The 16,174-nt window shown below is 36.9% G+C and overlaps 1 protein-coding gene across 1 annotated transcript; it reads right to left on the bottom strand.

Annotated features, from left to right (window-relative positions):
• Positions 1-7,989: 7,989 nt before the first annotated feature.
• LOC132602264 (auxin-responsive protein IAA33) lies at positions 7,990-10,381 on the bottom strand. The gene is made up of 2 exons (XM_060315200.1): positions 9,820-10,381; positions 7,990-8,323 (listed from the first exon to the last, which is right to left on the bottom strand). Exons 1-2 carry the CDS (start codon positions 10,182-10,184, stop codon positions 8,239-8,241), a joined length of 450 nt encoding a protein of 149 aa, XP_060171183.1. The 5' UTR covers positions 10,185-10,381; the 3' UTR covers positions 7,990-8,238.
• Positions 10,382-16,174: the final 5,793 nt, after the last annotated feature.

Below are 16,174 nucleotides of genomic sequence, written 5' to 3'. Positions count from 1 at the left end.
TCACTTTCAACTATACGTTATATTGCAGAACCGCTTCTTAATAGTGCTCAATTCTCAAAAATATTTAATAGTCAAAATATTGGAATTATGACAATAATTTGAGATCCAACACCATTCACACTATATGGAATTCTTCTTTTCAACATTCAATTGTTTATCTCGTGCTATGAATAGTTTCTTTTACGATAAGATTCTTGAACGAAATAAACTCAAGTTGTATGAGTATAAACAATTGAGCAAAATGGAGAGTTAAAAAATCAAGGTAAAGTTGAAAATGAAAATTTTGGCCTGTCAAAAGTCCTGCAATCATCCGAAATTCCTAATATATCAAAATGATAGATTGAAAAGCCACATAATAATTTGATATAGTTAGAATCTGTGAAGAATGTTTTTCAATGTCAAATGATTAATAAGATGCATATTATTTAAGAGGGAAAAAATTAATTTAGCTTTATTAAGGGTAATTTAGTAAACTATACGTATTTCTTAATGGGTGATAATGAGCAACGCTTATTTTGGGATGGAGGGAGTAACTCATTACGCCAACCTCCAACACGACATATTTAAAATCACATGATTCAAATAACATTTTGGTGCATTACACATATTTTTAGTTTAAAATCACAAGATTCGAGAGCCTTCTTTATTTTCTTAAATTTCGTTCCGAGTCAGACAATGACAAATGAATTGAAGCGTAATCCAATTGGCCCTTTTTCCCTAGTAGGTTATCTCTCCCTTGTCATATGGGGTTACATGTCAAAAGTCTCAAATGTAATCCTACTCATTTATAATGACGTGTGGGTTACATGTTGAAAATGAATAAAAACTGGTTGTCATGTCGTTTTCGGAACGGGTAAAGTCAACTTGCATATGAAATAGGGTTGATTCACTTCAACCCATCTCGACACGTTTACCTTGAGAGAGTTAGATGATACTTTCCTTGTTTTAATTTGTTTTTCTTACTTTATTTATTAATCTGTTTTATAAATGATGTTTCGTTCCTTTTTTGGCAACTCTTGAATTTCAACTTTTCACATTATATGTTTAAGACTACAAGATTAAATTATATTTTGGTACATTCTATATATCTTTAATTAAGATCACAAGATACAAAAATCTTCTTTCCTCTCTTAAATTGAAACGGAGGGAGTAGTAACAATCCTATCTTACAACTTAAAAGTAGGGACAGGGGTCAGATTTACCCTTGTACTTTGAGAAAATATTTGTACGACTAGCCCATATCCTCACCGTTAACAAACTATATAAATTTACTCCCATCCCTAACGGCTGCCCACTGCGTTGCCATGTCAATTAATGAGTCCACATAGGACCTAGTCAACATGCCACCTAAGACTCGGACCCGCCTAAATTTTTTGACCCGACCCAATACCCACTAAATTGAACCCAAAACCCATCTCCGCAACCTTCTTCATCTCCTTCCTCCATTGAAACACCATGCCCAAAACCCATCTCTCCAAAATATCCCACAAACAACATTCGAAAAAGAATCATTGAACTAGTATTAAAAAACACAAAGAAATCGGGTCACTGTGTTGGTTCTTGTTCGAGCATCACAACTAGGTTTTTTGAGTTCTTATTTCGACTTAGAATTTCAATTTCTTGGTAAATCTTGAAAATACGTGTTGAGACACCTGATATTAGTTATTCTCTGTATGTGATAGGGTTCGAGGCTAATTGGTTTAAGGTTTCCTGAGTTCAGTTTTTGAGTTAGGGTTTCTATTTAAATCTGACAATTATGTGTTAATACCTATTGATAGTTTATGCTGTCACCTATAAACTGAAGAACCAAGTTCGTCAGCAACAAAGCAAGAGGTAAATTACGGAATAATAAATCAACATAAGAATTTTTTACATGGAAAACTCATTACTCAAGAGAGGCAAAAACCACCTCCTATCTCCAATAGGATCTCCCAAAATCTCCACTATAACTCAAGCAATTTTAAGGTGACAACTCTTATACACTTAAGAAACTGACCACTACAGTACCTATCCCTCACCTCTACAATTCTTCACTAATTGTAGGCACCACTCTACTCAGTTCAAGAAGCCCTTTACAACTCAAAACCAACACCTAAAACAAATTCACTATGAATATAAAAGGTTATAGTTTAGGACCAAAAGAATCTTACTATTACAACTCAAAGAACTGTATGAATAAAACTTGATAGGAACATGTTCTTCTTCGTTGCAGTTGATTTTCCCTCACTTAAAGACACTCGTAAAAGATTCTATTTATAAGCTCTAGAGTCTCTATCTTTGTAATGGTGTCTTCAACAACATCAATGAGATGTTTTATACAGGAGTAGGATACCCGCTTCTTATTCTCCAAATCCTAGTAAAATAGGTTCAAGAAATCCAACAACCAAAACTAAGTTTGACTTGGTTTCGAACCACGCCGGCCTTATCCTAATTACAAGCTAATTTCATATGTTTAACTATGGTAATATTTTCATGTCTTGAACTTGTGTTTCTCGTAGAATTGGATAAAGCCTTCATACTAATTCTCCAAGGATTCCTTTTGTGCGCGTTGAACAACTTTTCCTGCATAGACCAACTGCACGACCCAATCCGCCATGACTGGCACCCACACTAACTCCTAGTGGGAGAAACAACACGCTTAACCAACTACTTATTCAAAGTCTATTTTTACTTAGTCAATTCATTCAGTTCACAATAAATTAAACGCAAGATTTAAATCAAAATAGTCATGCCATAAAACAATAACGTAAATGCGGAAGTCCTAACTATTACAACCCCAAAATCCAAAAGTCATCATACAAGGACTCTAATCCAAAACATGTCTAAGAAATCCATACTATCTGAAATAAGCAAACATCAATGTCTGGAACGGAAATAGATATTAAATAACGGAAGATCTTCGGGCAGCCTGGCAGGGATAGAAGCTCTCCCTCAATCTGTCAGCAAGTGGCCTCAAGCTAAATATGAGGTCGAGTAGCAGTCTCTGGATCACAATCTGCACTCAAAATAATGCAGTAAGGTAGTATCAGTACAAACACTATGTACCGGTAGATATCGTAGGCCGACTAAGATTAGTATCATGCATGAATCATAAAATCAATAAAATAGACAGACCAGTCAACAACACATAATCAGATAGCCAACACCAAGTCAATCAATGATATTAACAAATCAAGTCCACCAATGATATTATCAATCAAGTCAACGGAAGCAAGTAATGGAATAAACCTCGCCACAACATTCTTACGTACTCAGTCATTGATCACTCATGTACATACATGCTAATTGGTGTCTTTGCCCAATAGCTATGACCTGCAGGGGACCCATGGTGTCCATGTACCACTCGCTCCGGAACTGCCTCGGATCATGAGCACATAATATATGTCACATCCTCACCCCTTGTCAAATGTGCCTATAATCTAGGTCACATCCTCACCCCCTGTCAAATGTGCCTTTTCATATATATATATATATATATTGTCACATCACTTTCAATGATCGATTATCAAGTAGTATCTCATTCTCATCAAGAAGATCATATTTACTTCTTACCACAATTTTCATCAAATTATAGACCACAACACATCGAATAATGACATTAAGCCCACATTATCACTCAATCAATAGCATATAGGAATTTCAACCACACATTATGCCCGAAGACTAGACATGCTTTCTCCTATCAATCTCATAACACATACAATCAACTAATCAAAGTCTAACTCAAGTAAACCGTAAGCTACCTCAACTGCAGAGCTGGAACAACGCGAATCACTCCGCTATATCCTTTCCTTTTCGTAATGCCTCGGAATGCTCGAAGTCTAGCTATTAAGATGCTAACAAGTCACAATCACTCTAGTCAACCATATCAATTCAATGCACACCCTTCCACTTTACCCCTTTCTAATGGGTGAATGCTTTCTAGGTATAAATCATCCTAACATTGGCCTTAGCAACTACAACTATAAATTCATAAGGTTATTCATTCAAGTTATCTCTTACAAGCAGTTTCTATGATCAAGCTACCATCTTTATGAAACCCTAAGTCTCAATTCACTTAGTTAGTGTCTCTAATGGTTCAATTCTTGATTAGAAGGTGATAACCCAAGCCTTTAGATAATAACTTCACCATAATATTCATAACCCACCAACTATTAAAGGTCTATTAAGTTCTAGGGTTACTAGTCTCAATTCACCATTGAAGACCCATTAGAATGATGATAATCTTAGAGATGAATGTGTAATGAAGGAAGAAAGGGTTGAGACTTACCTCTCAGGAATATTCTTGCCCTAGCCTTAAATTTCGCCCTAGGTGCTCCTTGGAAACTGTGTTGGAGTTTTATGAACAAAGAATTTGGAACTAAGTATTTAAAAATCAGGATTCTGACCTCGTCGACCGCTGCGGCAGCCGTTCTATCGCTGCAGCAGTCTCACTATAGCGGGCAAGGGCCCGCTGTAGCGGACCTCCAACTTTTGTCCATCTCCGCTATGGCGAGAACGGACCCGCCATAGCGCAAGCGCTACAGTGGTCCAGTGTCCGCCAGAGTGGACATCCCCGTTTCCCTTATGTTCGCGAGGGCGAACAATACGCCGCTACAGCAGCCTCGCCGTAGCGGTACACTGTCGCTGCAGCGGTGCCACTGAACCAGTGGGCTCGCTAATTCCACCAGTTTTTCACTCTACCACACAACACTTCATCCGAGACCTCATAAACACAAATTAAACATGCACATTAATGCAAAAACACCATACAGACTCACCTGTGGCCTCGGAATCCCCAATGGAGGTCTAATTTCCTACGTCACCCCCAAGGGACTCAACACAACCAAACAATAATCACAAACAAGCCAAGTTTTTAGTTCTTAGACTTTTACATTTGAGTTTCTATTAGCTCGTTCTACCCTTGGAAGGGTTCTATTTGGTAAGGTGATCCTAGATTTTCCATAACGATCGGGAGGGTCATTACACCAATCAAACTCCAGTGCTTCTGCAAAGGACCTGGTTCTTCCAGCGATTGTGCATCCTCGTTGCCAGTTTTACCAATTCCTTTTGGAGATCTGTTAAGGACTTTGTTATTGTATATATACTGATTCCAATTATACATTATTTATCAGTCGTCAAAACTTAATAAGATCTTAAATTGAGATTCAGATCAATGCAGCTCAACAAATTCCTTTTTTTTATGATGACAAACCCATATCAGCTTTATACTTCTTTATGTGAACTCTACCAACTTCATAAATCTTCATGTGCATCTTCCCCCTACGGACCAACTTCTAGCTATGTTGACAATCTTTCCCCTAAGAACCAGCTCCACATTGATCTAAAGGGTCCTCAGAAGGCATGCAGATTACTTAAGAAGACTTATATTAGGAAGTTTACGTGCCATTGCCTCAGAGTTTTGCTCATCTAGAGGGTCCTCAGAAGGTGTGCATATTACTTAAATCTCTTTATGGCTTGAAACAAGCCTCAAAATAATGAAATATCAAGCTTTCTATAGCTTTGATAACTTCTGATTCAGTACAAAGTCACTTAGACTACTATTTGCATATTAAGAAGGCTGAGAATAGTATGATTATAGTACTAGTCTTTGTTAATGATCTCCTCAGTACATCAGATAATGTATCATTAATACATGAGACTAATGAGATCTTGCATAAGAATTTTAAAGTCAAAGACTTGGGTGATCTGAGATATTTTCTTGGGATTGAATTTGCCAAGAGTAGTACCGACATTCTTATATATCAAAGGAAGTATTGCCTTGAGTTTATCTCTGAACTTGGACTTTCAGGGTCCAAGCCCTTTGGTACTCCTCCGGAATAGAAATATTAGTTGACTTTTGCCGTTTTAGATGCTCATGTTGGTGAACAGGTTCAACCTGATCCTCTTCTCTCAAATTTGGTGCTTACCAGAAATTAATTGGCAGGCTATTATTTTTGACCATTACAAGGTCTGACAGAGCTTTTGATGTTCAGTGTCTTAGCTAGTTTATGAATGCTCCTAGACACTCTCATATGGAGATTCATCTCAGAGTTGTTAGATATGTCAAGATTGACCCTGGTTTGGGAATTTTAATGTCAGCAGATGCTTCCGCTCAGTTGAGTGCCTTTTGTGATGCATATTGGGCTTCTTGTCCCAAAACTACAAATTTAGTTACTGGTTACCTTGTTAAGTGTGAATCATCCCTTATTTTCTGGAGGTCTAAATAACAAAGTACCATTTCTAGATGTTCAACAAAGGCTGAATATAGAAGCCTAACCTCCATTGTTGCTGAGCTAGTAGGGTTTCTGGGGTTGTTCAAAGAACGAGATGTTCCTTTGTAGTTGTCTGTTCCTTTGTATTGTGATAGCAAATCAACAATTCAGATTGTTGCCAATTGTTCCATGAGAGGACCAAGCACATTAATATCTACTGCCATTTCATTCGAGAGAATATTCATCAGGCCTTGTTTTTACCACCTACTTAACCACTCTTGACCAGCAGGTTGATATTCTGACTAAGGATCTCAACATGAACCAACATTCTTATCTTCTTTTCAAGCTAGGGAGGAAGAACATCTTCATAACCCCTAACTTGAAAAGGGTTGTAGAAGTTAGTGGCACGTGTGTATGTGCACTCACTCAACTGACTATCAGTGGATAGTTATTAGTATTTTGTTAGGGTTTGTTATTAGTAATTAAGTAGCAATAGTATTTACTTTTGCTCAATTAGCTAAGTCGGTGATCATGGGATATATGTGATTGTACAGCTCTTTGTAATCTCTTAAGCTCGATACAACATTTCCAATATTTCTCTCTACTATGTTTCTCTTTTCTCATCGCATGCAATGGAAGAGAATCCTGATTCAATCGAGCAATGATCAATGGTGAATTCTGCTGGATTCGTGAGAAATTAACAATAACTTCATATATTGAAGGAAAAAATCCAGGTACCCTTCTCCAATCCGAACCATGCGAAAGCAAGGTTCATAATGTGGAACATTTGGGTGCTAACACTGTATTTGCGATCTGTATTCTATAACTCTACCTGAAAGAATTCTTTTTCCAAATTAATGCCTAATCTTTTTTCTTCTGATACTCCCAACTTTATTTCATCCCTTGTATTATACTTTGGTTTAACATTAGTAATTCTCAATGCCATTTTCCTGATCAAATCAGTCATATTTACTCGCCAACTATCAATTGCTTCAGCAAACAAACCTTGTCTAGTTAATTCAGTATGGTATGATCCTGATTAAATTCTTTTTGCCTATGATTTCGTCAGCGATCGTTGTTTTTACTGTAAATGACTTTTTGCAGCACTTATGTTTTGCAAAATTAATAAAACATTTACAAAGTATATTAAAATGATAAATTAGTCGGATCATAATTCTTTAAGTTAAAAATAAATAGGTAAAAGACTTTTTATTAACAAGAAAATTAGAGAGATTAGCATAATATTGTGAACCACAAAAAATGTCATGATTAAAAGTCAAACTTGAAGGAGATTTATGAAATTATCTCATTTAAGCGTATTGCATATCGAATTATATTAACATAGAAAGTGTGCTAGATAGTCATATATAATCTTTCGAGCAATTCAACACTAGAAAAATAGAAAACATTTATCAAGTACTGAATACCAAATATATATACATTAAATGCAGCATAATTTATTAAATATATACATTAAAGAATAACACTCTAGATCTTTTTAACTTTTAAATTTAATATATACTACTAGAATATGTTTAGATGTGTGAGTCTGATTTATAACCAATTTAGTTCCTTTTTGTCAAGTTGGTAAAAAAAACATATGAAATACTGCATTTTAAATTCTATAAAAAAAAATGCACACGATGAGGTGGATTACTGCAGGTGGAAATTAAAGGGAAGGGTGATCCAGCTTAGCGTGAAGCAACAAGTTTTGGGATAAAGTACAATATTAAAGGTCCTCGAATTTCAAAACAATATTCATAAATCATAGACAAAAAAAGAATCAAGCTGGCATGTTAAATATCAAAATAAATATTAAATTAATTACTATCTGTCCCTTCTATTGAGCTAAACATTAAATTGGACAAAAAAGAAAGTTTGAGTGTTGAGACATCCATTTGTTACAAAAAACTAGTAAAACTTAGTACTAACGAAATTAAATATGCTTTAGTGACATGCATATCTTTTGGGGATACATTCCAACATAGACTCAACCATGTGACATAAAAATAAAAGGAAAAGAATTAAAACAAAACCAAAGATATTACATAGTATTCTCCACTCTTCCCTTCCTTGAATTTGACTTCACCGGCAAAATTCGGATTCTTTTAGCCACCTTGACGAAATCTCTGGATAACATTCAAAGAGGAAATCAATATGACATATATTTTCTCTATCTAGTTTTATACGTAGTTTCTTTTGGTTGTTATGGGGCAATATCGCAGATTTTAGGTGTGAAATTAAACAACCGTACTTTGATACACACATATATATGTTAAAAATTCCTTTAAGTTACTAAGTAATTTTTTAGCATAACAAGTTGACTAGTTTTAGGATGGATTTGATTTTAAATTTCTATTAGATTAAGTTAGTTGAGACACTTTAGGTTTTTGAATTTTAAACTATGCGAATTTTTTATTTTAAGTTGACTATTTAGAGGGTGTTTGAATTGACTTTTTAAAAGTAGCTTATTAGCTAAAAATTAAAAGCCATTTTCAATCAATACCTTTAACGTTTTTGTTGCACCATGTCTTAAAAAACCAACAATTTTCGTATAGATATAAATTTTGAGTGCTTTCATTTCAGAATACTGAAAGCACTAGCGGAAAATGCTTCTAGAAAAGTAAACAATCATTCTGGAATAGAAAGGTATAACTTCCATTTAACAGATGAATATATGCATACGACTTAGATAGAGTTGGAGGTAGGAAGTGGGACACAATCTTAGGTTCGGAGAATTTCAAATACTCTTGAGTCTTGACTATGACCTTTGACGGTATGATGACAAAGCAAATAGGTAAAAGATTATTCAATTATATGTTTCACCACATTTTCTCTTACAAGAAAAAGCTATATAGTATATCTTTGGGTGGTTTAATCAAGATATAAAATACATATTTAACTTCTGAAATATCAAAATCTCACGTCTAAAGAGAGAAACTTCCAAAAAATACCAGACAAAGTGTGGTCAAGCAAACCTTATTCAATTATTCTCCAACATTTTTCACTTCGTAGACCTTCTAAAATTGTCTTTCACCTAGTTTAAGTATTAGTAAGTATTTTGATCCGAAAGTGAAAAGGTAGATTATGTAATGAAAGACAGGTAGGTTTGAAGAAAAGGATCCTTCAAACCTTTAAAAGTATGAGAAATCCCAATTTAACGAAACTTAACTAAAGATCATCCATATTTCGGCTAATTGAAACTAAAAGAATCTTTCTTCAAAACAGAATGTCCTACTCCATTATTTCTGTGGTTGTCTAATAATTAGCTTCCTAGTATAGATCTAACAACTTTTAGAGTAGACTAGACAAAATTAATTTACTTTTTCAACAATTTAAACAACAACAACATACCTAGTATAATCCACCAGGTGGGGTTTGGGGAACGCGGACCTTACCGCTATCTTGTAAAGGTAGAGAGGTTGTTTCAGATAGACCCTCAATACAAATTTTTTAAAAGAAACATAAAAATATGTCAACTTTTTTTCCAAAATTTTCACGTAATTAAAGTTCTTTTGTTTAATTCACAAGAAACAAATAGAAGTAGTTTCTGCTCGTGTGTGTTCTCTCTCATCTTAGTGTTTTTACTTTTTGTAAATATATATTTGTGGGAGTAATTACTTACTTCCAGTTGAGATCACCAACAAGGAGGAGGTCATTTTCCATATCTTCATAAGCAATAAGATGACCAGGTACAGCATTTGAAAGATCAACAACAACATTAACAGCATCAATAATGTCACCACTATCGACAAACATCTGCCTAAGGGCTTTAGCAAGGCTTTGATAGCTACCATGTTTATGAAGACTTATCCTCTGGCAAATCGAACGCCCTTCGAGTACTACTGTCACTGCTGGTGGATCTTTATCCTCATCAAATCTTGGTTTCATCAACAAATGGGATGAACTACTGCTCATGTGATAGTATTTTTCTAAGGCTGTTAGTCTTTTCTTTATTGATTCTTGCCTTTGTGACTCAAAACTGCTCATCACTAAAAACACTTTAATCGCTATACCTTTTTGTTGGTTGTTGTTTGTATTGTAGAAGAAGAAAAGGGAGTGAAAATGCCTAGGGTGTGGTAGTAGTAATGCTAATATTAGTACCGGTTGCGTATAATTTTACTTAGTGATTATGTATAGAGAACAAAGAGAGACAGATAGCACAAATGTCGGGTGGTGGTCTGAGACAGGCCAAAACTCGAGCTATCGTTTTCAGATTTCAAAGCATTCATTAATTGACTATGAGAAATAATTAATTTTAAGAAGAAAAAAACTCTGAGTCTTCTTCAGTCCCCTCCTGACCAAAAAAGGACATGTCCCTCTCGGACCTGATTTGAGCTGAAAGAAACAGATCAACAGAAACCATACAAGTATAGTATTTGAATTCTCGCTAGTATTTGCAATAGAAAGTGGGATGTTGAGTTCTTCCCATACAGAAAATTATTCATGTCTTTTTCAATTTATGTGATACTTTTTGCTCTTTAAAATTTAAAATACGTGAACATTGACCGGTATTTGAAATTGTATCTTTTTCTCCTATTAACATGAGAAGAGAATTGCAATTTATAGTACTTATTGTATAGTTTTTGAATATCTAAAATTTAATATAAACATTGAGTTGATCTAATTCAATTTAGCTTCAAAGATTAGTCCAATTAACTCTCGAGAAACAAAATTGTCACATAAATTGAGATGAATGGAGAAATATATTAAGCAGCACTACTTGAGAGTTATCAAAGTTTGAGTAAAAAGTTTGGAAGGCATAACTATAGAACCCTATTCTAGTCTAATTGTGATAGTTTTATTTATGGTAAATGGTAATTATGGTAATATAAAATATGTAGTCCTATTAAAATGGGGTTACCTTATTAGACTAGGAGAAGGAAATCGTTTCTTCTATATAAGGAGGCCATTATGATGAATACAAGGTAGAAAGAATTCTCCCATTATTCTTGTCTCTCTAAATTCTCGTCCCTGTCTCTATTTTAACATGATATCAGAGTCACGTTGAAAAGAACACAAAACACCCTAAAACCATGGCAGGTGACGAATAAAGAAACCGACAATACCAGCAAAGGAATCGCCGGTGAAGAAAACACAACCCAAAGAAAAACAATCTCTCTCTACGACATTACGTCGAATGATAACCCTGGAATTGTGGTGACACAAGTCCAATTAAAGGGTGAAAATTATGAAGAATGGGCTATATCTATGAGGACGACCCTAAGAGCAAAGAAGAAATTCGGCTTCGTTGATGGTGCGATCAAGAAGCCGGATGAAGAGTCACCAGACTTAGAAGATTGGTGGACTATAAACTCACTGTTAATGTCGTGGGTTCGCAACACCATAGAACCAACGCTTCGCTCAACGATTACACATAAAGAGGAAGCGGAAGAATTATGGACAAGCACCCGAGAGCAGTTCGCCCTTATTAACAGCCCTCAGATGCAACAAATAAAGGCGGAACTAGCGGAGTGCAAGCTAAAGGGAAGGACCATAGTAGATTACTATGGAAAACTTAGTAAGTTGTGGGAGGAATTGGCAAATTATGAACATATCCCAACTTGTATGTACGAAAAGTGCACGTGCAATCTAGGAATAGTCCTAGAAGCCAAAAAAGAAGAAGAAAAAGTGCATCCTTTCCTCATGGGATTGGATGAGGGAAAGTATGGAACAGTGAGGTCAAACATACTGGCCCAGTAACTGTTGCCATCATTAAACAAGGTCTATTCGAAGGTGGTGCAAGAAGAGTGTGTGAGAGGAATCAGACGAAAAACAGAGGACCGGAGTGAAACCATGACTTTGGATGTACAAGGAAGAAACCCTTACCATGACCAAGGTAAAGGAAAACATGATGGTGCATTCTGCACATATTGTAAGAGATTCGGACACGTTATGGACGGATGTTTTCGACTTATTCGTTATCCGGATTGGTGGCCAGGAAATAAAAAAGGAGATGAGAAAGACGGAGGAAGAAGAGACGAGGACAAAAATAATAACAGAGTGGTGGACCGGGATACGGTAGTGGAAGAGGCAATTATCGGGCTAACACCGTAGTTGTCAAAGAAGGAACTTAGGTGGAGACAAGAACAGTGAACACAGGCGGCACAAGACTTTACAACTTGAGGGATGAGATCCGGAAGACTGTGATTCACATGTTGAATTCCCAGAGAATAAACCCGAATCAGAAGATGGATAGTAAGACCGAAAACTCATCCTGGATCATAGACTTTGGAGCTACCAATCATGTGATAGGTAATCCGGAGGAACTAAGTGATAAGAAAGACATTCCTATGTGTCCGGTTGGTCTTCCGGACGGAAGTAGCTCGGTGGCCACAAAAGAAGGAACAACGAGGCTGAATGACAGGATATGGTTGAAGAATGTCCTTAATGTTCCGAATTTGACATGCAATTTAATTTCAGCATCACAACTAGTTGATTATTTAGATTGTGATGTGACATTTAATAGAATTATGCGTTCTATACTGGACTCCACCGCAAGGAAGCTGATTGGAAAGGGTGAGCACCGAGGTGGTCTTTACGATTTTCGAAATGTGCCGCTGATACAGGTTATGAAGGCAGAGATAGTTGATTGGTTCGATCGTTGGCACAAACGGTTGGGTCATCATTCAACACAAGTACCGAAGTCTATTACAATACTAGGCTTAAAAGAGAGCGGTGATAGATTGGATAAAGAGTGTGATCCATATAGAACCCCTTCCTCTTGTGGTGTTTCATATTTTTTGACTATTGTGGATGACTGTAACGGTTCGCTTTTCTACGCCGGTTTAGGGCGCAAAAAGGCTACTACGAACTCGTTGACGCTCTTTTGGACTTGTTTTGAAAAAGAGTCGCCACCTAATTTTTAGGAAATTAGGAAAATCAGTTTCGAAGGGTTTATTCAAATGCAGTGAAAAAACCTTCGTAATCTAGAGTTCTAGGTAAGGGTTCTGGTGATCTCCTGGGAAAGGTGTTAGGCACCCCAGTATTAAGGATCCGTACTATACGGTTGACCTTCGAATTCCAGTGTATGAGTATTTGTTTAAACTGCTTATTTTGTGTTTACTTTCCCTCAAAAAAGAACAGTCATGCATATCATGTTTTGTTTTGGAAAAATTTGAATATATTTCCCTTATATATAGGGTATCGTAGTTCCGGATTTATAACATCCGTGTAGAAATAGTCTCCTTTATGTATAAGGAGTATATGTTTATAAAAGGTAGTGTAAAAAATGGGTCTCAGTTTATAAATTAAGTCTTCATTATACTCATACACTTGGTTCAGGTTAGTCCGTGTTGGTATGTTCAGCTTTGTCTAGAATTATGTATTACGAATTGGTTTTTATGCTTTATAAGGGCGTTTTCATATTTTGAAAATGAGTATATCTCGTGTGAAAATACTCGTTTATTTGGGATTGCTATGGGCCAAAACGGCATCACGTCTCAAGAGTCCCATTTTATACTTAAACAGAAAATAATTTTTTTTGCAGGTTTGTAAAGGTGCACCTAGTTTTAGATTAAAAAAAAAAAAGAAAACTGATCCAATCTTGGTTAAAGATTTACCATTTGTTTCTGGTGAAAAAAGTGTATAAGTTGGGGGCGTTGGACCCGTTTATTAAAAAGCTAAGTTTGGGAAAAATCCCTTGATTGTGGCAAAAACTGATTGAGTTAATAACTTAGTTTTGAAAACAACTTTTGCTTACAAAATAGGACGGCCATTTGAGACTTTAGAAAAATCAGTTGTTGTTTGAGGAAAACAGTTTTGCTAAGTTCCAATTTTATACTCAATTATATAAAACGTTATGTCAAGTCTGTAATTTTTCGAAAACGCGCACGGGGACCTAAAGTCGACTAAATAGCATAAGAACTGTTGTCCTAAGACGTCTAATTTCAACCATAGGTTTTTCCACTATAATATGGGTTTGCATACATTTTTACATATACATCATATTGAAAATAAGTTAACAAAAATGTAAGGAGACGTGGTTATACTAGGGGCGTACCAAGCCCCTAGTTGGTCATTTTCACCCATGATTGGGCCTTCCACGCGCCTCGCTATCTTCCTTTTGTCTTCCCAGACTATATTTTGAAGTAGTATTCCTACTTGGGCCTTAGGCCCAAGAGGGTGGTTTCATGCATTTGTGAACTGAGTGGTCGCGTGATGGGGGGGAGGAAAGAAAGAGAACACCAGTTAGTTTATAATCGCTGAACCTATCACTAAGGTAAATAACTAAAATTAAATACACACATATGGATGATGTAGAATATGCACACAATATACATATATAGATATGGCAGCCTACACTTATTCCATACTTGCCCCTTTTGCCTACTCTAAGCAAAACTCAAGTTATCCTAGACTTAGGCGTGGCATGGGGACTAGGTCTGGATCTCGTATATCCAGTGTCACACAAGTTCCAAGGGGTTTCAAAGAACTCCAGGCATGGCTAACACTGGGAGATTAAGACAACCCCGAATTACCACGCTTGGCCTTAGATTTATTTGGGCCTTACTGAGAGTGGGCAGAGAGAGTACATAATCAGAGGCTTTGGGTACACAAATAATCAACTAATAGCTTAAATGAGAAGTCATGGACACTGTACAAGCATCTAAATTGAGACAATTCTCCTAGAGAAAATTAGACATCACAACACAACACTTGACCAAATCAAATACAAGTTCTTTTAAAAAGAGAAAGGCAAGCAGTACCAGTAGCTATAACAGAAATGCAGAGAAAGGAGATAAACAGTTTCCAAGGGAAAAATGTAACAAACCAAAAACTTGCATAGGCCCCAAAAATAGTCTAGCCAAATGACAGCTAATCTCAAAATGTACTCATGTAAACATCTTACTCCCAACAAGTGATTAACTAATCCAAACCTCGACAAGATTAAACTTAGGCTGGCAATGTCCAACAGGCATATTCCAGCCATTGACAGCATCCTATCGCAGAAATCTGGCTCTTGTGACCTGATGAATATGGAGACGAGCTCTCCCTAGCTCATTGGTGGCTGTACGCTGGCTGAATCGACCCTCCATCTGCTGGCGAATTCTTTGTAATTTTCCATTGATTTTTTCTTGACCTTCTCAAGGTATTAGTGGTCTTGTACGGTCTCGATATTGAACCAAAACCTTTCCATGAAGGATTCTGCCATGTCTTCCCAGCGGAGCCACTGGTGCATGTCCTGTATGGCGAACCATTCCGCGGCCTCAACTGTCAGGCTACGACTGTATAATCGCATGATTAGGGGTTCATTCTTCTTTACTCGGACCAATTGGTTGCAGTATGAATGGAGGTGTACTTTGGGGTTCCATGTCCGGTTGAATATTTTGAATTTCGGGATTTTAAACCCTTCCGGCAGGTCTAGATCCGGGTGCATGCATAGGTCGTCATATCTTAGGCCTGTCGCCTTCCTTGTAGACCTTGTGGACCTTTCTAGGAACTCCTCCATATTTTTCTCTATGTCTTTCTCTCGCTTATCTTGTTCAGCTCTCCAAATCCTTTCCATATCCTCGTAGTAACTAGTTCATTGTGTCCCGGGGAGGACTAATTTGTCATGGTGGGAGTGAAGAAGGACCCCTGCGGGATGACATGATTAAACGGGGTAGTGCCGTTCTGTCTCGCAGGTGGGGCTGGTGCATGTGTTTGTCTTGTTCGATTGAAGAATACCGACCGAGGGGCTTGATTTGCGGGGCCTGAGTGAGCGGTCCCTGGGGCTTGAGCATTTTTAACTGGCAGTGGAGTACAGTAAGAGGGGCCCGCATAGTTTGGGTTGGCAGTGCTTAGTGGCGGGGGCATGGTTGCTGGCGGGTAGACGGGAAAATGGCCAGGCACTGTGGAACTTAACAAAGGAAATGGAGGAGGGGCCTTTTTTCCTTCAGTGGTGTCCTAGCTACTTTCTCCTGGAGAGTAGTGACGGTAGTCAATAGTGTTACGATCACATCCTCTTAGGTTACGGCCTCTTGCGAGTCCAAGGTGTC

This window comes from Lycium barbarum, chromosome 7 (genome assembly GCF_019175385.1).
Source record: "Lycium barbarum isolate Lr01 chromosome 7, ASM1917538v2, whole genome shotgun sequence".
NCBI classification, from domain to species: Eukaryota; Viridiplantae; Streptophyta; class Magnoliopsida; order Solanales; family Solanaceae; genus Lycium; species Lycium barbarum.
Note: the sequence above shows the minus strand (reverse complement) of the source record. Positions and strands in the feature narration are given on the sequence as shown.

Coding starts and splice junctions, on each gene's coding strand:
- LOC132602264 (XM_060315200.1), bottom strand. CDS start 10,184: ATGAGCAGTTTTGAGTCACAAAGGCAAGAATCAATAAAGAAAAGACTA. Junction 8,324..9,819: donor GTTGGTGATCTCAACTGGAA/GTAAGTAATTAC, acceptor AATGTTATCCAG/AGATTTCGTCAAGGTGGCTA.